This window comes from Ascidia mentula, chromosome 8 (genome assembly GCF_947561715.1).
Source record: "Ascidia mentula chromosome 8, kaAscMent1.1, whole genome shotgun sequence".
Classification (NCBI taxonomy): Eukaryota; Metazoa; Chordata; class Ascidiacea; order Phlebobranchia; family Ascidiidae; genus Ascidia; species Ascidia mentula.
In genome coordinates, this window is record NC_138573.1 from 13,139,277 (window position 1) to 13,162,450 (window position 23,174).

A 23,174-nucleotide genomic window follows, 5' to 3' on the forward strand; every position below is an offset into this window, starting at 1 on the left:
CTTTTAGAATATCAATGTTGGAATACCCTTGTACTGCACAGTTTTACGATGAACAGAAATAAGGCAGTTTAAAAGTCACGGAAAGACTCTGGCAGGGAGTTTTACGATTTAAGAAGGAAGCGAAAAGTTTCGGAAGGTGCGGGAATCATCACTTTCCAGCTTCGCCTACGCAGCTGGGTGCTTCCTATGAAGTAAAGAGAACTGCCCAGCGTATAACGGGCGAGAGCAGAAAAAGTTTGCGGCCCTCTGCGGGTCAATGACCAGAATCGGCGACAGTTATACTTCGCTCAGTGCTCCGATATCGTTAGTCTAATCAAGAGCAGCAGCTACCCAAGTTATTGCTAATGTTTGGCTTATTCAGTACAACACTGTAACGGCACAAAAATGTCTTTTGCTGATTTTAAGCCACAGTGAAGGAAAGTAAGTGATGCAAACGACTGAGCGCTGTAACATGCGTAATGCATCATTGAAAAATATTTACAAAGTACTTTGAGCAAGCAGGCAGTAGCGCGCCATGGTTAGTTGCATTGAAACTAAAGGCAGCGGCAGCAGATTTCTAAAAGGCTCAATACATTGGCATGGCGCATATTTGCGTGCAAGTTGCGGATAATCCCGTATCTTGTTGCGCGAATGCGACGCTCGGGATTAATATCATCTCTGTTCTAAAACAAACAAACAAAGCTTTTGTAAAGCGCGTGATTCTTGTGCACAGGATTAGCAAAACTTGTTTCGCAATATATTTAATCCGAGAGCGTGAGGGACAACCAACTCGATTGGACGCTATCTGTGTGTGTGTAATTTTCTTGCCGCGGATAATTTTTACATGGCGAAGAAACTTCACTGAAACCGACCCCGAAGCAAGAGCCGACTGCCCAACTTCTAAACATGGATCCCTGTATTTTGATACTGTGAGTAAGAGCTTGGTTGGTTGACCCAGTATTGAAATACGCGAAGCAAGTCGTGAGAAAATACGGGCCCCTGTCCCGGCTATTATATGGCCTAGTTCGAACAACTGTCTCGTATGCCTTTGTTATGACCTAAGAGAAGTGTGTGTCTGTGTATTATTGTTTTATGTCTGTTGTTTTGGATACATTTTGGCTACAGTTCCCACCCTTGTCATGACGCTACGTCTGTGCTATTTGCGTACCAATAGATATGATTGAATGTCCTTCTGTTTCAGATGTCTGGTGGCAAATCAAATCTTTATGGCCTCGTCGTCTTTTCCTGATAATATTTCCCCGCTGAAGGAGTTCAAACTTGAAGGTACGTTGGGCAAAGTTTTATCGGGAATTTTTGTGGGAGCCACCAGTTGGCAATTACCATTCGCGCGGTTAGAGGCCGGCACCAGAAAATGTGCGTTTGATAATTCTTACCTAATTGTCGCGAACAATGATGAATTAGCGCAATAATTGTAGGGACTGTGGACTATGTCGCCTAAAACACTTAAAGACGTCCTTGTTGGTTGGGCATTATGTCCAATGGCCGGCCTCTATTCTTCCGTAGTTGACCAACGGTTTGACAAAGGCGCGGCCGATTATGACGTCTACATTGCGATTGTTTAATCACGGGTTTTGGCACAACGGTCGAACCGCTATACATTTGTGGTGGTTTTCATCGCTTCAGTGCAGTGTTTGGCCGTATAAGCAAACAAAAAGCGTTGGGCTTCGCGAAGCGGATTGTTTGTGTAGTTGTGAAAACACAATCCACTTTGCACGCGACCCGGTTTCATTGTGACGCCACAAACGACCCACTGTGACGGGATAAGGCCCTCCAACAGTCTTTGCTTGGGTCTGGACTTTCGCCGTTATCAAACGTAGTTTGGCTGAAAGATAACATTTGATAAGCGGGGCCCCTGTGCCTTAAATCTGTTTTGGGTGTAAACAAAAACTACGCAACTGTAACAAACGGAAATCCACCATGGTTGTTCGTTTTTAACGCAAATAGATTTTCCCGAATTGCTTGTTTCCTGCGTTTAAATGGCGGCCCCGAATATGGTCCTCAGCGGTGATGCCGTTCACCCGTAACCTACGTCATAAAGCCAACTCTTTCACGCGGCGCAACGTCACAATGATTACGAGTCAACCCTAGCCGCCAAAGTCAGACTCACTTCAGGCTACGTTTTCCTGCCCATAAGCCTGCGGGTTCCGTTTTAACGCTCTACCAAGCAAAATTAACGCTCCATTGACCGCTCCATGTTTATATTCGAGCTCTATAGGTGTTTATTATTGCAAATAATAGGCAAGGAAACCGTGATTTGGGACCAGCGCCACCGGGCCGTCTGGGCTCGTTTGCGACTCGTATTGTTTACACAGAGCAGACTTACTGGGGTTGGCGGTGCCTGCCCCCGTCGACGGACGAGCAATAGAAAACCAGTGGTGCTGAACGAATCTGACGGCAAAAGAAAAGCGCACGCGGTTGAAATAACACAAAATTTGCTTGACCGGGTCTTTTCTTTCGGCGCTTTTGCAAAGCGGAGGCTTTCGCACGGGATTAAATTACAATTAAACACCAACTTGGCGTTTGGGTTTCATGGCGTGATATCGAAAAGGTTGATGATGTATCTTTGTTGGGGGGGGGGGATTCCTCATTCACCGACGCGATATTGTGTCCTTTGACAATTCTACCGCAAAATATCGAGAGAATGACGGTTACATTAATTTAAATATATGGCATCTTATACCTTGCGATTTTGAGCGATACATTTCGATGTCATAAAACATTCAAACGTTGTTTTTGAATGCAAAGTCGCTTTAGTTTGTCACACACCTACATCGTAAAAATGCTCAAGCAAATGGGGAAACTCTGTGTCAGTCCGCGAACCGGGAAAGTTGCTTTTACAGTTGAGTAATGCTGCTTAAAGCACTTGAGTGCCGCCTCCTCAAGTCGCTGTGCTTATGCGTCACACAAAGCAACTGGCCACTTCACTGACGGCAAGGGGTCAGAGCTCGGTGCGGACACTTCGTAACAGCTGAGACGCCATTTGCAAACCCTTGGGCGACTTCAGGAGCTCGCAAGGAGTCCTGACGCTGTTCTCGAGCTGTCGATAACGCGCTGCGTCAACGCTCGACAAAACAACAACAGCACACGTCGAGCCTTTGCCCGCGGGCGCGCAAGATAGCTACAATTTGGAGCCCGACAACTGTTATTTTGACCGAGCTTGTATTGTTGGCCACTCCACTGACGCCGCGATGAACAGATTGCGAACTGGAAGGTGGCGGTTAATGTGGAAAGCACCTTCTAAACACTTGGCCACAACCACCGCCAAGCTGGGATGTGGCAAAAGGCGTAATCGTCCCCTTATTAGCCAATTATTCCAAATCATCGCAGGCACAAAGGCGCTCGTTGTTGGCTAATTAATTGCTTCGCCCTCTGCTAATCGTTCCTAAAAAGTAGCCATGGGCGTGTTTTAGCATCAGGGTTGGAAAGCTGTGAAACGAGCTTCCTGATTACGGGGTTATCGTTGATCTGTTTAACGGATCTGGCAGCAAGGCGTCGCAACAGACGTTTGAGCGCGGTTGCATCTTCGCCAGGCGCCGTTTGTTCGCTGCGTTTCTAATTTCAAGGAGAGTGCTCGTGTTGTTTACATGTTGCTGACAAGCTGCGTCACTTAATCCCGTTAACAAACTTTCTCCGATACCTCTGTTCTAGTGTTATGTTTACAGCCGTGATTTTTCGTGCAGATCTGCCAAGCAAAGTTTTTTCTGGTACTCATGTTGCTGACGGGCACCGACTCCGTCACATCCAGCTGATGAAACGGGTGAAGGTGATGGGAATGGACAAGATTGTTATTTGTGCAAGGTAAATGTGTGAACAGTACGTCGAAACATAATAGAGTCAATCCTATGAACGTTTTTTTGCAAGTCCCCTGTTATAGTTCAACTATAGCAAAAAAATCCTTTTTTAACCAAATTACCAAAATCTCTCATTGAATTCCTTTCCTGTTTTCGCAATTCACCAAGTAAATTTTGCGCAACCGGTAACGAAAATCAATTAGCCTTTTCGTAACCCATCGAAAATAGGCTTTGTTTGCGCAAAGACGTAGCCCTTATTGGCGATCGCGCGTTTTGTATACTCAGCAGTCTATGAGGACATAGACGGGGAGGGCGAAACGTTATCCTGATGCAAACAAAATCCCCGCATCTGGACTGTGATGTGATTTTACCCAAACTGAGGTCTGGATCTCGCTCCCGGATCGAGTGGGCGGCTGAGCTTTGGGTTCTTCGTGACAGTAAGGGGATCTTGGAGCTCTAGGGGAGAGAAAGGCCATCCGTTGAGTGGGTTAACAACCGAACACCTGCACAAAGGGAGCGCTAACGAAGCGGGAGCGCAAACAAAAGTCGTAGCGGCGCCTGGCAAGAGTTCACCAATTGACTGTCGACCTGTTTTTGTGGCCGATTGCTCGCTCGTGCCTATTGTGGTGGTTCCAGGCGGGAAGAGGTGAACAATGGTTATCGAACCGGTCATTGTTTCGATAAGATTGCGCGCAGTGATCAGGTGTTTCGGTAGGATACTGATACGACAGTTGCTCTGCTCCCGCCAACTGTTTTTGGAACATGCAATTGTTGCAGTTGCAAACAACACCATACAAGAACTTCTCAAAAATTCGTATGTCACGCATACACTCTCTTATCATGAACCAATTGTTCCTGTGTTAAAGGGGTGTGTCAAATCAAATTGAAAAAAACGTAATTCTATGTGATAAATGTCAACAACTAGCGGGTGCGCTATTTAAAAAAGCGCTTACCGCGGGTGCGAGTTTCTCCACAAGGTCACGTGTTAAATACACAGCAGCTGGTATTGTGAACAAAAATGTGTTATAAATACATATGGGGGTTCGCACTGTTGTTGTCGCCACGGAGCGACCGAGCAAGAATAAAAATAAGACTTTTGTTGCCACGGGCGTTGTACGCGGCTTGTCTGCTAGCGTGAATTTGATTTTCGTCGCTGGTAAACTTGCCACTCCTCAATATTCACGACTTTGTTCAGACACGTACACAATAACCTAATAAGGTTAATCAAACTGGGAGGCGATAGGGACTCAACAGTGCGGGTTTGGTGCCAGAGAAACCCAGTCAACCCAAATCAACATCGGCTTGGCTTAATCAGTAACATGTGACCGCTTGTGTTTGTTAACAATGGTAGCTTGACGTTGTAAGGATAACAAAAGTTGCCAAGGAACTCGTGTGGCCCCTTGACACATCTGGAAAACCCGTTTGTGAAGTCCCTCACATTAGACGCAAAGCACGTTGCTGCACTCCAATCTTCAAGATGTTCCTTTTAACATCACCACACAGACTAAGTCAAATTACTCGCTCTACGTCACGATGACGTAGGCAGGAGTAGGGGGCACACTGTTGACCAACGCGATAAATGCCTAGAATTGAAAAACTAAACGAAGACGCACCTGGGAAATTAGTCACTATACGACCACACGTGCCGGCCTGATTGAAATCGTATCCTTCGCGTGTCAGTTGGCTGCGTTAATAACACTCTTGTCTTGTATTGATGCTAACCACAGACTAAGTGTGGCTTTTACCATTTGAAAATTAGCTTCAATGAAATGACCAAGCCTTGGTCACCAAGGTAATAATTTTTCAATCCCAGTGTAACGAAAAGGTAACAAAACCTGATCGCTAACAGACTAGAGTCTACGCGTTTATACTGAATCGGCGTAGTCTCTAATAGACATCTGCTTTGTTGTTGTAATTTGGCAAGTTGTCGTTCATTCGATGTATATGACTAAGATAATGCTATGACGTATAGACAAAACCACTTCGGGGGTCTTTGTTAATCGTGAATGAGCGGTTTAAAATGTCTCCCTACATCGGAAAGCTCGCATCTGCGGCCACTCAATTACCGGTAATCCATTATTTAATCCTTTATTTTGAACGTCGTCGGTATCCGGTTTACCGCCGAATACACTGGGTATTCACCGTTGTCGCAGCGCCCGTCGCTTTCCTTTATGTGCAGTGCCGCCCACCTGCTACACAGTAACCGTTGTAGCCTGGACGCTCCTAATGTTACAATCGTTGTACTCAGCGATTGGCTCTGTTGGGTAATTAACGGATGCCTGAAAAATTTGTGTGGTGACTACACGGATACGGAAGCAAATGACTGGAAGCTGCTTTGTGTTTGTAGGGGCTTTGTGCAGTGCTTTAAGAACTTTTAAGAGGCGTTGGCGCCTGTTAAAGCATGAATAACTTTTTTAGATTGGCGTCTCCATGGGGTTACATAATTTTGTTTTAATGGAGCCAGTCTTTGTTTGTGTGCGAAGATAAAGTATGCACAATATCATGTTGATGGACTCAATAATTGTCTGTGTGGCACAGTGGCACTGGAAAACTTGGGGAAAACTGCCAATCGACTTTTGATTGCGTCTTTACGAGTGGCCTGGGATTAATTTGGCTCTGCGCCAATGCCAGCGCTAAGAACGGCCTTTGACATTTGACCCCTAGCCAGTCACCTTAAGCGCTCGTTGCCGTCAATTAGGCCCGGTCCTCATTACTATTAATACGATGACGATACGCTGCCAACGGTCTGTCACAACCGAATGGGGAGAAGAGAAAAAACGACTGGACATTAAATCGAAATAAAATCGATGTAACGCACGCGTACGACCCCGATTAGCTTACATCAGCTCGTAATACTAAAAATCGATAAAGGCCGTATCCCGTTTGCGACATCGGCGTGCTGTAAATAAATTAAGAAAGGGCAGGTGGTTGACTGTTAGAAGACGCCTTCCAAGGACGCAAGCCAACTTCTATCGCGATTTGACGCCCGAGTGAGCTGGCATGCATCAATTGACCACCAGCGTGGTGCGTAATACAATTAACATCGAGGCCAGAATCAATGAAAATGCCAAAGTAAAAAGTTTGGGTAAACTTTGTACGTGTAACGCAAGATGGATTTGTGTTTGTCATCCTACAGCTTTCAATATAAACCGTTTCCATTAGCACGCCAACATTAGTCAAAATCGTGGTTTCCTCTTCATGTGGTGGGCGAATTGGCAGCGCCGATGTTGTCCCAATCTTTGCCTCTTATCGCGAAACAGGCCTGTGGCGCACAAGGGAGGGGATCTGGCATAGTCATCGAAAAGTGGAAGAACGCTTTCCAGACTTTCCAACTAAAAACTTCGCGATGATTCATCAATTGCTTCTGTGCCGTCATAAAACTTTCGTGCCATTAATCGTAAAACTCGGTTCTTTGTCCAGCTGACTTCCTCCCCGTGTATTTGCTGAGAGAAAAATCGACGCCATCTCGTCCTCTCCTGAAGTCCGACCATTTTCAGCGCTAGCGATATTAAAACGCGATAAATATAAAAATCATTATGCTCCGCCCCTCAGGAGCTTTATGTGACGTCACAATGCCGCTACCATCGCGCTGAGGGTTTGCAAACAAAGGTGCGCTCACCAGCGTCGCAACGGCGAGCACACTTAACCCTCTCCGTCACTTAACGGGGGGTTAACAAGGAGGCGGGAAGGTAGACAAGAGGGGGGTGCGAGGATTAGTTTGTCCTATCCGCCGTCTCTCCGTCACTTGTCCATCAGTCCGAGTTCTCCGTGTCTGACTCCCCGTTATTTAGCAGGGAATCTATACATATAGTAATCGTGACCTGTAACACGCTTGGTCAAGTGTTGTATAAACGAACAAAAAATCTAATAAACATATGGAAGCACGATCTTACACTTTCATCCTGTTATTTTAGCACCAAAAGTAAAATGTTATGTTTTTTTATTACAGAGAGGATGTGTTCGTCATCAACCCAGACCAGTTTTCTCCCACTAGTTCGGAAGATATCGCCTACGATTCGGTAAGCACACATCACCAGTAGTTTAATGTTTCACCTACAACTCGACAATGGCTGTTGACCTTCGTTTTCTCGTTTCTAGATTGTAACCTGGAGGTCGGAAAAACAGACTCGCGATCTTTGCACTATGAAAGGACAACCTGACGTGAGTGTGGTTTAATTTGTTGTCACAAGCCGTCCGGGCTTGTTTTTATTGCCTCGGGTTTGGATTGTCTAGTCACGCTTGTGCGAAACTTTCTCGCTGTGAAACCAATTTCAATGTTGACCTACGTGAAATCCAATATTATGCTTTCCGAGAAAGGAAGCGACATAAAAGTTGTTTCCCTCGAAATTGGCGAATAACGTTGAATACATGATTGGGGCGTATTACAAAGAAAGGGGAATTCAAAAATCGGACAATAAGGACTGTTTCTCATTCTGTGTAGCTAAACTGCTTGACGCGTCCGCCCTCTCAATTACATGACACTGCAACTTGTACTAGTTTGCATATCTACCTTCATGTAAATATCCAACGTTTAATGACGATGTTAACACTTCGGGATTTTGTTCGGGTTTATGTTATTACGCAACCGCATTTTAACAAACCCTCTAGCAATTACGTGACATTGCAGCTTTTGCAGCCTTCCGTGCACAAACAAAGGCGTTGTAATAAGTGTAGCTTCGAGAGTTAATTAACGTGTCCGGTTTGTTCTATCCTTTGCGATATTGGAACAATAGAGCGACCCCTTGTTCTGCCCTTGAGCTACAAGAGCGTGTGCACTTCTGTTAAGTGAATAATCGATTTGCTCCACTACACGAACCACGGTCATGGCTCTTTACCCTTGTTAACACAACACGGTGACGTGGATCTTTTGCGTACATGAGTGTTGTGATGCGGAAAGCAGTTGGTTGATGCATTGGCGGAGGCCAGAGTGCGGGTTTCCGGACGAAGGAAAAGTACACGGGTAGATCATGAGTACAACGCAGTTAAACACCGACAGTCCTTAGCCCAAATTAGGAAGCCCCGTCGATCGCTGGTAGCTGAAAAACAACTTTCGGAGCTAAAGAAACCGCAAGTCCTAGTTCTTCTCATGAGCTCGTTTCGGAGCATGACTTACGATGTTGACGTAATAAACATGGCGGCCTCGGAGACGCTGTGTTCGCTTGAACGTCCTGTATATAAGTATATGCTTTCACCATCGATAAGCCCTTACTGCTGTGTTGTTTAAATTATTCATGTCGATCGTATACAACTGGTGCACACCGGTGTTAATCAGCGGTGTAACCAACGACCTTACATACAGCTGCATTATATCTTGTCGACCAGGCCGTTCTACGAAGAGCTAAAGATGTTTTACGGCCATGTTTAGTCATTTGTCGCTCACAGGTTGACACCTAGGCGCCTGGCTGTATACACGTCTTAGTTTACAATACAACCACCTGCTTGGCGCGCTCGAGGCTCAGGCGGTCGGTGTAATAAGCCCTTGCAGATTGTAATTCTACTCGATAATGGTTCCTCGGGTGCTGTATTAGGGCGTGATTAAGCGCGTAATCCGGTGGTTTGGTTTGATATCTGACCGGGGCCGTTATATTGCAGGAGCTCTGCTACAATTACAACAGCGTGTTCGAGGCGCTGAATGAGCGTGGCAGCGAGTTCCTGGTGTGTGGCACCGACTCCTACAACCCAAACTGCACCAAGTACCAGGTAATCTTGTCGGCTGTCTATATGAGTTTTCGATATATAGTAAAAGTTGTATTACATTTCAAAACACGCAGTTTACAAACATTGGTGGCAAATGTCCCCAATAATAATAAAACTGCGGTTTTGGTTTATGTTTCATGACTTAAACATCACAATTTGTGTGTGTTTCAGGCGGTGGTTGCAAGAAACGGTCGCGTTGAACTGATCAACTCCGGAACCGGTTATTTCAGTGGCAAGCAGAGGTGTCCGTTTGGCCCGAACCAGCCCAGCACAAATCTCTTCACCGGTAAATCATTTACCACATTCGATTTACAAGCGCTCTACCACGGGCGTTAACGGCACTTAAAACGGGCCGAATTAAACCTACTCCCAACACTGTTACGGCACTCAATGCCCAACACTCTGTGAGGAAAATGATGCATGAAGGTGCGGCTGAGGTTTGAAATCCGAGATAAAACCCAGCATTACAACTCCCCTCATCACATGCGCTTTTCTTTCGTTGCCAATATCCGGTTGTTTAAAACACGGCCTAAAACCGCACAGCGAGGCACACCCGCTTGTTAGTAGCCGATCTTGTGCTTGTGTGGCTTGCTCTCATGCTGGGTGGAGCTCAGTTGGCAGCCAAAATTGCCTCATCAGCGATGTTTGCTTACTATGTTAACATGATGCCGATCTCGTTGTTAAGTTGCTTTCGCGAGTAGTTTTACCGAGTTAGTCGCCAACATTTTCCCGCTGTGGCCCAAATGGTGTTTTTAAATTGTTCGGCCTCCAGATCACGATCGGTATTAACTTGATTCAACCCAATCACTGTTTCAAACCCGACTCCTTTATTGGCAATATCAAACGAAAGGCTATCGATCACTTCCAACACCTCTCGTTTGGAAATGTATATCTTGCTGTGATTCAAAATGAAATGCCGGTTAAACGGGTCACCCAATCCTCCTCTCTTCTCAGACAAATATAAAATCGTCGCGTGACAATTCGAATCGTCAGCTCGCGCTGTAAAGTGGTGCGCTGTGTCGTCATAATAGGTATTATTACGTTTTCTTCTGAATATATTGGGCGGCCTGCGGCGATTCGTTTTGGGAACGAAATTGCCGTTGATGAGTAAAATAGGAAATCGGCGATTCGGTCCGGTTTGCTTAACGTCTCTCGCTGACGTGGTTTATTGCAAAAACAACATCCTGTTTTAGTAAAATATTAACTAAAGAGTTGCTGGCCTCTTGTTCAATGAATTCCGATTTCAATTTTTTGCTTATTGGAATATATATCAGTCACTCTTGAAACTTGATAAAAACAACAAACAATTAACATCCAAAAACTCGCACCTAAATATTTTTGCATTAACTTACCACTATGATATTTTGTTGCCATGTGGTGATAACGACAAATGATATGAACCAGTTTGTAGATGGTGTTTCCTTATTTTGTTGGTTTCTGGACTTAGATAAGATCAATAGTTTTGTTCACGTACACACCTACCTAAATTTAAACCTACATCTAGTTTACCCTGCTCCGAGCGAGTCATCGGCGCCTGTGGTATCTAAACAAACATGCGCCGAATGAGAACAGGATGGGCCGTGTCTATATTAACTCGTTTATCTCGAGTGGCAAGAGATTAGCCCCACTCTTGACCCCGGCCGAATATGATTTGATCGGCTGCTGCAATCGTTTTGCTTGCTCCGTGAGTTTGCTTTTCGCTGCGATAACAAGTCAAGCGTTACTAATCGCTTCGCTTCGCCTCGCTGCACATCGCCGCGGGGATCCCTGTGACGACTTCAACAAGTGGATGACGCAGTCGTATATTGCTGTCGTTTAAATGTAAATACTTCTTGCGACTTTCGATGCGAACGAAGTTCACGCGGATAATGATTTACGACTCGGCTGATTACGTACTGCCCAAGCTGCTTTCCCTTTAGCTATTTTACCATGTTAAAAGCTTTACATATGCGGAGCCTGTGAACTTTGCCCGTGGTGCAGACTCAGCATGTCTTGGCCCAGTAACCAAAAATAGTTCTCCATGTAACAATGTAGCTTATATATAGTTTCTTTAAAATGCACATCATTGGGCAATCGTTTCTATACTTCGGTTTCATTGGGGTTTTATGCCTTGGTAAAAATTACGACCGGTTGCCCAGGGTAAAAAGCGATCAAGTCTATTTAAGACCTGACGACGGCACTGATCATTTAAATAAGCTTTTGGAAAACTTGGCAACAGGGAATTCTTTGTTAAACGCCTTTTGTTTCTTACAGGCGACTCTCTTTATTCTGGGACGTTCCAGGCTTTTTCCGGCGGTTCTCCTGTAATTTCCCGCACAATGGGAGACACAACAGCCCTCCGCACCCCAGACGCTGCCGAAACGATGAATGGTAAATAATTAATGATGACATTGACGATTAATATTGTGTAATCACCTACATGATAAAACTGGAAGTTGTAGCAAAATATCGTCACACGTGCCTTTCTGTGCAGAACCCAGCTTTGTGGAAATGGCAGAGGACGAGGACCGGGTTTTTGTTTTCTTTAATGAAATGCAAGTGCTTCCAGGAGGAGAACGACGCACTGTGGCACAAGTTGGCCAGGTATTCTTGATTTCCGATAACTTCTGTCTACCGAGTTGCTTACTGATGCACTCATAATCACGTTGTATTTAGATTTGTAAACGAGATGTTGGCGGAGAGCGTGTCCTGCAGAGAATTTGGACAACTTTCATTAAGTCGCGCCTCAACTGTTCTTACAACGGTTTCTACCTGAACGAGCTTCGTGCCGTCACCAAACCGGTCATGGTCAACGGGCAAGCGGTGGTTTACGCTACTTTCGTCACTCCAGGGTAAGTGCATTTCAAAATAGTACTGTAGGTCTTGTGGTGAGCAAGTTAAACTTAAGAGTTCGATTAGAGTGTCGAAAACCCAATACAAATTTGATTTGTTTTGTCTGCAGGAATTCACTTCCCGGATCGGCGGTTTGCAAGTTTACATTGGATGCGATCAGGGAAGCCCTCCAGGGACCTTTTCTTGCCAAATCATCTTCCGCTCCTCCGAGATCCCGCCACCCGGGCTTGTGTTCGGATGAAAAACCATCGGACTCTGAGTTGCTTTTCATCAAATCCTCTCCACAAATGTTAAACCAGGTAAGATTTTTAGGTATTGCTCGCACACCGATTTCATTGCAACAAAATCTTTCCGTTTGTATCACTGTTTTAACTTATGCTTAACTTCACTGGTTTATTTGATGCCTAATTGCTTTGTTTCCAACAGGCTAAAGGTTCTTTGCTCTTGACACACCAAGGTCATCGTTACACAACCACAACCGTCGATTTTGCACCTAATGATGATGACGATTTGCAAGTCCTATACATTGGCGATGAACAAGGAAACGTTGTACGGAGATTGGCGCCCTCAAATAAATGGATCAAGGGGGCAGTTTTAAGCCAATACGACGTTTTCGACAAAGAAAGGTTAGTTTTTGTTGAAATACATCAAAAATGCTGTGTGGATTGTTTATTTAAAGCACGTGTATTATCTTAGATGTTCGTCAACAATGCCAAGAAAAGAAGACAAGAAGATTCTAAAAATTTTGGTAGATTCAATGTCAGATTCCATAACAGTCGCTTTCCGCCATTGCACTGTTAGTGTGCCGATTCACACTTGCGATATTCATGAATGCGAAAGGTGTGTACTGATGTGATGCAAAGTTCGTATTTTTTACATAGGGAGTATTATTTTGAAACCTAATATGGAAATCAATTGAACCGAAGACGCAGTAACAATTGTTTTCGTGCGCGATGTGATAAGTCAATAAATTGAAAAAAAAATTTTCCCTCACGATATCAACTAACTTTATCGTGATGTCCCCAGTGCCTGCATCGGTTCCGGAGATCCATACTGTGGATGGAACGGCTCCTCCTGTGTCCCATTTCGAACCACGACTCCTCGCCCACGACAAGACCTTCGATCTGCAATCAACTCTCCACAGCTCTTTGAAGGATGCGAGATACCCTTATCCGAAAGCGAGACCTCCACGCAACCTCTTGACGATACAAATGAGGATGTAAAGCCCCTGAAAGAAAACAACGATAAAGATGTGCCCCAACTTCCCGTTGACAAAAAAGAGGAAGCGAAGGATCCAGCTGATCCTGAATACGTGGTAACTGACAATTTACATGTTGCTTCGTTTGACGGCAACGTACTTGCTGCGGCAGTGGTGGCGACGTTCACATTGACAGTCATTATCGTGATGATGGTCTGCTTCTTGTACCACTACCGATGCAAACGGCAATCTAACGAGAAAGCTGATGATTTCCACCACCGCCAGATGAAACAACATCAACACCACCTTGAGGACCAGGAAAAGCGTGGTTCGCTGGGCAGAAAGGCGCAAATGACCTACCGAGGTTGCTTCGAATGGTTGTGTGGACCTCCTAAACCCACACCAGCACCTACGCCCATAATAAATAACAAGCATGACCAACACGTGATCACCCGTGCACAGCAGAATAACTACACAGAAGCACCGACGCTGCAACACGTGGAACAGGCAAAGAGGCAACGAAGGTCGTCGTCCAGGTTGAACAGCACTAGTAGCATGAACTCGAACAACAGCTGCAGTGTGCCGAGAGTCATGCGTCAGGAAAGCACCATTTCAACTGGGAGGCGCCCGCAATCACAGCAGCCTCTTCTCAGTGTTTCCAACGAATCGTACGAACCCGTGCAGTTCTACCGAGGTGAGCTGACTATATAACAGGATATGGGTATTTATCTACCTTTCCGACCATAACAAAGTGGATTAACCACGCGTTTCAATAATTCGTTTTTCTATAATACGTGTAAATGGTTATGTACTGTTGCTTATTTTCTTGCGTTATTTTGCTAATTTCTGATGTATGTTTTCTATTTTTAGATGATTCCACAATAAAGTCCGCCTTTGAGCCTCCTCCACTTCCGATGCCGAACAAACGCTCCTCCCACGCCTCCTCATCCGGTAGCGGAGGCTCTCCAATATCAAACGAAATCCACATGGGGGCGGCAGAGACCGGAATTCTCCCGACCGCTTCAGCCAAAATGCGACGACGCAACGAGATGGCCCAGAGCCAAACCAACGAGATCATGAGAGAATCGGATACGGCGATTCGCGATTTCCAGTACGCAATCCACAACATGGAGATGCTTGGAATTGCTTCTCGTCCCCAGCAGCCGGTGAACGTTGCCAGGCAACGACTTGACTCCAACGACAGCGGAAAAGGGGAAAGCCCCCGAAACTCGCTGCGCACTGATTGGGAGCAGGTGTGTTCGAGTATTTTTATTTGTTGTGTGAAGAATTCTACTAACAATCTCGACAAAATTGGTCATAAATTGTGTTACTTTTAATTTGCTCTGCTGCTCTTCCAGCAAGAACTAATAAATAATCCAACAAGTTCCACCACACTAAACAAATCCCATTCTTGATTCCAAAGTTGGTTTACGGCGTATTTGAAATATATTCATTTTTCTTGCAGCCTGTTTCGTCTATCACATCTCGGCAACCCCGCCCAAACTCGCTCAACCTTCACCGATCCACGTCGGGCAGGCGCCAGCGGTTGCTCTCCGAGCCCACTTACTCACCGGAGGCCTCTCCAGCCTACGCTCCGCCCATCCAACGCTTTCATTCAGTTCAACCGCAACAAGCAACACCGAATGGCCGAAACAGCCGTTCACAACCCACCACGCCCGTCGGTGGGCCCTCGGGCCACAAACTAGTGGTTTTCCACCCGAGTCAGGAACAACAGTCGATCTATGCTACCCTACCCAAGCATGACGTAGGCGCCGTCACTGGAAGAAGGAAGCAGAGATTGAGCGGAGACGGGCCGCAGATGCTTTATATGCAAAGACCGACGTCTAGCGACTTCAACAGCCAAAGGAGGTCTTTGGCGTTACGACCCACCGGCTCCCCACCAAAGATTCCGCCAGCTAACCATTACCCAAGTCTGCAAGTACGGGGTCCGCATGCAACCAAAGCAGCCATGATGCCTGTAATGCCGCAACAGCAGCCGGGAAACAGGGGTACGCCCCCGAAGAACCATTACCCATCTTTGCCCCACCGTAGTTCGTCTGCTCCGTTCGGGAACAACACCAACACTTTCGAGCGCCCATCAACTTTACATAGAAGGGAAAAGATGCCTTCGTTTTTAAGGCAGGTCTCGGCACCGGGCGTTACTGCAGCAAAGCTGACATTTTACCCGCCTCCAATAGTGCCTTCCGGCGAAGTTGCGGGAGTATAATTTGCCCACGCGCCGTGTTAGCAACGGACAAACACTTTCCAAGGCATTTGGCTGCTGGCGGCTTATTTGTTATCGTGTCTTTTTCGTGCGCTTTTTAATTCAATTGCTTTGCGTTTTGTTGTTTGATTTGCTGCTGTGTTTTGAACGAAACCGGCAACGCTTGGTTGATTTCAAAATACTATTGTTTTTTCCACTGTGCCTGCTATAAAGCAATATAGAGTTGACGCTTAAACAAAGTTTGATTGATGTTTCAGATAGCCGTAAGGCAGTTACTCAATTTAGGTGCATTAGTTATGGTGCCCCAACATAAAGAGACCTTTCCATTACAATCTTCTGATTTTCAATTTTATAAATTTAAGAGAGTAGTGAAAGCAACGAAAATGATACCAGTTCACTCCGTCTGCGTCGGAAACGTGTTGGGCCTCAAAAATAAAACCCGTTCGGGTTTCCGTTATGGCAGTCACTGAACCACCATCCACTTTTGACTGATTTTGCACAATTTTCCTCACTTGTGTCTTGGTCCTTGTCCTTGGTGGAAAATTTTTGTCCCATTGGCCTGCAAGGCTACACCTAAAAACAAAAGCTTGTTTTGTGATAGATTCGTTGATTTCAAATAATATGCGGTAATATTTATTGTCAAATAATTACACTTGATGGCAAAAATGTGGTTTTAGATGACATGCCAAAAAAATCGTTTGTGACGCCATCTCCAAAACAGTTTCGTCAGAAAATGTCAAAGAAAGAATTCATAATCTACATAGCTTACAATATAAAGCAGAATGCGAACCTACCTGCTGTGCCAGAATATCCTTCCCGAGCAATCTTGTAATCACCACCCTCGCCAACTGAAAACCATCTGCATTAATTTAGGTTTAGTGCTATGACGTTACAATTGAGTGATGTACCTGTGTGCAGCAGGTCATATTTCCCTCAAAATCTTTCATGTCAATTCTCATTTCATAATTGTCACTGTTGGTTATCAGGTAAAGCTTTTCAAGGCCTGAAATGTAGGTCTTAGTTTTGCATCAGATAAATTTTAAAAACTTGTTTTACTGATCATGAAAGTTGTGTCATCACTTTTCCAAAGACATACAATGACAATAACGTAATGACCCAACACATCACCCCTCGTTATCTTTACACATGTAAATTCACTGGGCTTGAGCCCATGAGTCTATAAATTTTATTCTTGCTACCAGATTCAAACGTTACATAAACATTGAATAAAATTAGTGTTTTTTCGGACATTCTCAACACACATATATGTGCGCAGCCAGAACATTCGCAATTATATTGTTAACGAAGAGTTAAATGTGCTCCCAAGCCAGAATTCTCCATAGAGTTTTCCGAACCCGTTAACATAATGGTTCCAGTTGCAATTAAAATCTTCAGAACCATCTTTCCGCTTTTGAAGCACCTGAGCAATATAGACGAAGGCGGTTAAATATTAAGTGTATTGTTCCCTCTGTTTTCTTTGGATTGTGGCATGGGTACAACTTTATTCTGTGTGGAATTGATCATTTTCTGTTATGAATCCAGCTAGGTTGGATAAAAGCCAGAGGCAAAGCGCTTGGATGCAATTCGGCCAATTTGAGTGGAGTTCCCTGATGACTTTGATCTTGTGGTTGTTTTCAAGAAGGGGTTACCCTGGGTTTGGGGATGTTTATGGAGGAACGTTTAACTCACACCAAGATCAACTTCACCAACATTGTTGCACGAATCACATATTCAGATTCGATTTTGGACTTGGAATGATTAACCGGCTGTGAAACTACAAGTCAACCAGTGTTTTATGCAAATGATGACCATTTAACTTATTTTTCCGTCTGGCGTGTTCATGGCTTTGTTGGAAATATTTAGCTCAGTAAATCATTTTACAGTGGTCTTCGAGTTAGATACAAAAAAACAGCCATCCGCCTCCATCCGTCACCAAATCACAGAACACTTCAACTCCCTTGCGCCCTCCAGTGAGTGGATAGATCGTGTAAACACCCCCTGTATCACTTTAATGTCGCGGAAAAACATCCCGGCAGGTTATAGGGTTTAAAGCAGCTAGATAAAACTATGGTCACATACAAGCTTATGTTTTTGTTAAAGTTTACAAGAATATGTTTCGAGTATAGAAAACTATTGCGAAATCCTTTTTTCGAAGTTAACTCGAATTTAACTATTGCGAATGGATAGCTAAGCGACTCTTCTTCCCATCGTACAAAAGTAACCACATTACAACCTTGAAGGTCGCATGCATTAAATTACTCTCTCAGAAAAAAATAGTGTTATTAAAGCACACCTTTATTGTTTAAGAAAGTCCAAGAAAAGAAATCTATTTAATCAAAAACACCAAAACCAAAATTTACTGAATTGAGGAAATAATTTTCGTACCCTGTGTTCTCTTGCTAGCGGTTGATTCAACGCATTTTGAAGTCGTGGAAGTTCATACATTGTTCCGCAGCTTCTCCTTTCATGCCGGGTGGACCTCGATTACCTCTTGGGCCTAAATCCATTGCAAACAACTTATTATCCACTCGTCTAAATCTGGGTTCCTCAAGGGGGCACATTTTGTGCAGTGAGGGGAGATGTTAAAAGTATTTGTGCAACTGGGAGGGTGAAGTTTTCTTTCAAAGGGGTGTTTCTGCTGGAAATATATGCTGTTTCTAATGTCATCCATTTATTGCCATTGGTTTGCAGCTGTACAAGCAAAACTTTTGCAACGTTTATTGTTACATTTTTGTCGTTACATCTTTATGCTTATAAGCGTGGTGTAGAACTTTAATGTGCAAATACGTCATTTGGAATCTAGCAATAAAAGCCGTGAAAGATTGGATAAAAAGGTTGCTTGCACTACAGATCGGACCCGAGCAATGGTAGGCACATACGGTGACTTTTCAATTTCATAAAATCAATAATTGCCCCGTGATTTCACTGCTCACCAAATTTAGAAAACTTAAGCAACATTGAATTAAATGTCAAAAATTTGTGTGATTGAGAGGGTGCGATTTTGTGAAAAAATTGGAAAAAGGTTGAATTGGTTTAAATTAACAGTGACGAGCTATATAGAAACTTGTATCCTGATGTATTTAAGATTCCGATATTTAGCGATTTCTAACGTTTTTGTCCATCGCACAACTTTTAAAAATAGACAAGCAGACAACATTATTTGCGCTTGGCATTCATGATCATGTCGTCAAATGATAGAATTTCCATTTATATCTTTTTCCAGGTGGGCCTCTTGCTTGTGAGGTGATATTTTGTGTCCTAGTGGGCTAAAAAACCCCATTGACATTTCCACATTGAAGACTGACTGTGCATGAATTCAAGCGGAACTGGCTTGTTGCGAATGTGCTAAACAACAAAAGCAACAACCCTATTTGCCACAGACCTACGATACTAATAAGCTGTGTCCACATTTTTTTTCAAACAAAATACTGGCATTTAAATGCAGGAAGGTATCTTTTATAGCAACTCGAGCTTTTTTCGGTTTTTCTTGCACTTAACTTTCACGACACTACTCGACTTGTGAAGGCGCTTTAGGCTACATGAAGTACTATTTCAGTGTTGGAATTGTGATGTCGAAGGTAAGTTAGATTTTACGCTATACTAAAACCCCAATAAATACCAGAAACCCACTCACGATGATTGAATGTTGCCTTAATGCAAAAATTAAGCTGACGTTTAACAATTCTTTTGCTTCACTAGTTAGAACTTGCACGTGTTTGAAAACGTGTGTAGGGTGAGTCGGAATCTTTTCTTGTTGTGCGGAGTTAGCTGTTATGATACGCTGTACAATGATTCAAACTATACCAAATGTGTTTAAGTCCTTTTTAGATGTCGGGGTTGTGTACGATGATATTTTTGTGTCTAATTTGCACTGGTGGCGGCAGAGAGCAAATAATCGAACATTTTCGGATACGGCATTATTGAGCGAAAGTCGTCAGTGAAGTCGTGCGTTTAAGCGTGAAAACAAATAGAAACAAACCAGCTTCAAATAAGTTTGTTGTCGGAACTCTTGTTTGCTTTTCCCCCGAACGAAAAGGTTAAATCCATTAAAATGTTTTAAATAGTTGTCCTTCCGCTCGATAGGCGTAGATCACCTTTAATTAATTAAAAGCAATCCGCCAGTGGGAAAACAAAGTTACATGTACAGAGCTGCAGAGTTATACTTCAATTTTTTTTTTTTATAACCATGTTGCTTTGTCGATATTTTCTTGGAAGTTGTGTTTATTTTAACTTCATGGCTTCAGTTTGTATGGCCGCAAATGGGGTTTCTAATGCTTGGTGGTATTTCTTATTGAAAACGTTGACAACTGTTGACAACTGTATAAAACGTTTGTGTTTGCTTAGAAGCACTATGATGAGCATTTAAAATTCCGTTTATGGCATCTGTCTGCTTTTGGTTCTGGGTGAAAATACCTGGTTGAGAATAGAAACTGACTAACAATCGTATTGAAAACTCCCATAATCTTCAGCCTTCGAGGGATTGTTGACAAATCGGCTTTACCTTGTACACCTGACGGCAAACCAAACTGTTTGGTATTATTGTACCGGAGTCTCGATCCTCGGTTGCACACAAAAAGCCCGTGACATTTATGTCAAACCCTCTTCATGCGATCCGTGTCATCACGGCCAATAGAGCGCGCTTGTGGAACCGTGACTCTACTCGAAATCGAAATTCTAGCCCTCGCGGTTGTCTTATTTGCCCCGTTGCTTTGAAATCGAGTTGTAAACATTGCTAAGAGGATTTCGCCGTCTCAAATGACCGCCTGACCCGAGCGGAAGAGCTTCGTTGCTGCTTTTTGCGATTCGTTTGTGCGTGCTAGGCTTGTACATAATTGTCGGAATTTCACTTTTTAAAGACCGTAAACATCGTAATAATGGCAGTCGTGAGTGGTTGCGGTTCTTTGAAAACGGCAAAGACACAACGCCTTCTACCTGCAGTTGTAAAAATTATTGATCAGACCAATGAAAGTTTTCTACAATTATTACAATTATGTTGTCTTTATTAACTTTTTGGATAATTATTGCAACTTTTGACGGTGCTTATCTTAATGCTTGATCCTAATATCTATAACAAACAGTGACATAAACTGATTGTTTGTATTCCAATTGTAGGTCCCCATAAGATACAAACATCCTACAGAATTCACGATTTATATGTAATTTTGTTCTAAAATTCAAACCAACGACTTAACACAAACCCAAAGAAAATAACAAAAACACGTAACAATATAAAACATTGAAGGTCGAACATATCAATCACGAGAACTCTATAACAGGTGCCCAGACCATGGTTCGTGTGTGATTTTTGTGGCACGCGAATGGTGAAAGTCTTGCGGCCGACGCGTGGAAACCTGATGCCTCGCTCCTTGAACTCGAAACAAGAGTTAGGCCGTTTTCGCCTGGCATTTACCGCATTCACCGCATTATGCATTGCACAACTGCAAGGTAATTTGTTTAACCGCCGCGGGCGATTTTGGGTGTTCACAAAATTGTTTCAAGCACACCGAAACAAAAACGACCGGGAAAATCTATCGACATGTTTTAATAACGTAATTTACTTATTTTAATTTTTAAAAACATGTTTTAGGTAAACCATGATGTCTTTAGTTCATTTTATTGTTTATCAAATTTAACACTTAACAAACTGTTTAACCAGGACAACAAATTTTTCGTTCAATAAACAAATCATAAGTAAATATACATGATCGGAGTTACCATGTCGCACAAACAACCGTACTTGCAAGTTTTTTTTAAACTGAAAACCCAAACGAACAAATAAGGCAGTGCATTTAATTCCTTAAAATATATTGAAAAATTAAATGTGTGATAGTGGTACTGCCGTATTTTTGTGTATTTGTAAGGGTGCATGGTTTGTTCTGTGGATCTTTGCATTTCTATCCATAATATTAATAATCATGTTGAACAAGTTTAAGCCTGCGTATATCATTACATCGCTTCTTGGAAATTTCACGGCTTCTTGGAAAGTTTCTCGCGACATTGCTTGTGGGTTTAGATTTTATTATCTGCCGCACGTGACCCCTAACCCGTTACTTGTGTTTTGATGACAAACCCGATAAATCCCAAAATCCGTTACATTTTAGTCGCAGTAGGTTGCCGATCAAAATGCGTGAAAATCGAAAAACAAACAGTTACGCATAATTTCTGCAACGATTTAAACGTTATCGACGACTTCCCTCTAAACCTTTTTTACATCGAACGCAAAAATTCTTGGATTGTGAACATCAGGCACTTAATAATTCCGACAAAAAATTGTTTTGACATTTTCTGTTGTGATGGAAGAAAACATTCCCATATAGTTATAATATTAATATTACTTGTGGTAATGTTGAATTTTTATGTTAAATTTGCGTGACCATGCTTAACAATTGTGTGAGACCAAAACAACGTTTAATAGCAAAGCGGCGCCAGCATTAACTTCACTCGGGTTAAGCGAGGCAAAATTACGCGTGCAGTAGAAATGACCGAGAACATAATTGCTAGCATTATGTACATAAGGAAAGCCTGTGAACAAACTTTCTTCGCTTGTAACATGTTGGTGTGGAAAATTTGCAGCGCGTGCGTCTTGTACGAGGTTTTATTGTTCAGCAGCAAAACTAGAAAGGCAATCAATCAAATGGGGTCTTCAGCCAGGTGCGGTGGAAAGTGTGGGACGAGAAAAAGAAGGCTGATAAGATTATGTTCTGACGTGCGGAAAACTGACTTTGTCTGTGCGTAAAATTACAAGCGGACCACCAGGGCTGTGTTTTGGCGCAATTATCCTCGCCGAGAGTTGTAATTTTTGCAATCCCCTGCCCGCAAGCTGGATCCCAGGCAAATCCAACAACAACGGCTCTGTAGGAGTCGGGGCTTCATCCCCCTGCGATGGATTGAAAAATGATCCATCAATGTTGGAAAGTTTTCTTAGGGGTCCGCGCCCCTAGGTTTTGGTGGGGGTTAATCTGGGTGTGGGGTGAGTGCAGTTACTACCCCGCACCTGATACTACTTTCCCCGTCACGACGATTTCGTGGCTGGGTTACAGCACGTATGGTAAACGCATCCAAGTGCATCTCCACAATATTTTGAGTGGGAGATTTGCTTGTCATTCAACACGAGGTAATATAAGCACGCAGCGTTTTCAGCAAAACAAATTTTTTGTGGTGAACATATACTTCTCGCCGAAACGGCTGCGGTTTTGCACTGCTTGAAACCGAAGGAGGTAGCTTTTTCCGTACTATAGTGGAAGAATCAAGGACACTTTTAATGGATCATAAAATGTAATAAACTTTTGATACAGGCGCTGTTTGCATATAAACAATCATTGTAGTTCACAACGCCACACAGGCTTTTAATGCGTAAAATTTGCTTGAAACGTTTTCGAGAAAGAAGTTTTCATTTTATTGTACAAAATATAATGCTTTGGAGGCCGCCTTT

The 23,174-nt window shown here is 43.5% G+C and overlaps 1 protein-coding gene across 1 annotated transcript; it reads left to right on the top strand.

The window, feature by feature from the left end:
- The first annotated feature begins 716 nt into the window (after nt 1–716).
- On the top strand, nt 717–15,975 carry LOC145910487 (uncharacterized). The gene is made up of 16 exons (XM_082997626.1): nt 717–908; nt 1,181–1,263; nt 3,681–3,798; nt 7,741–7,810; nt 7,890–7,952; nt 9,384–9,491; nt 9,660–9,774; nt 11,742–11,858; nt 11,962–12,071; nt 12,144–12,319; nt 12,430–12,619; nt 12,747–12,946; nt 13,017–13,160; nt 13,347–14,212; nt 14,389–14,771; nt 14,984–15,975. The coding sequence occupies exons 1-16, from the start codon at nt 886–888 to the stop codon at nt 15,743–15,745; spliced, it is 3,528 nt and encodes a 1,175-aa protein (XP_082853752.1). The 5' UTR covers nt 717–885; the 3' UTR covers nt 15,746–15,975.
- The last annotated feature ends 7,199 nt before the right edge of the window (nt 15,976–23,174 follow it).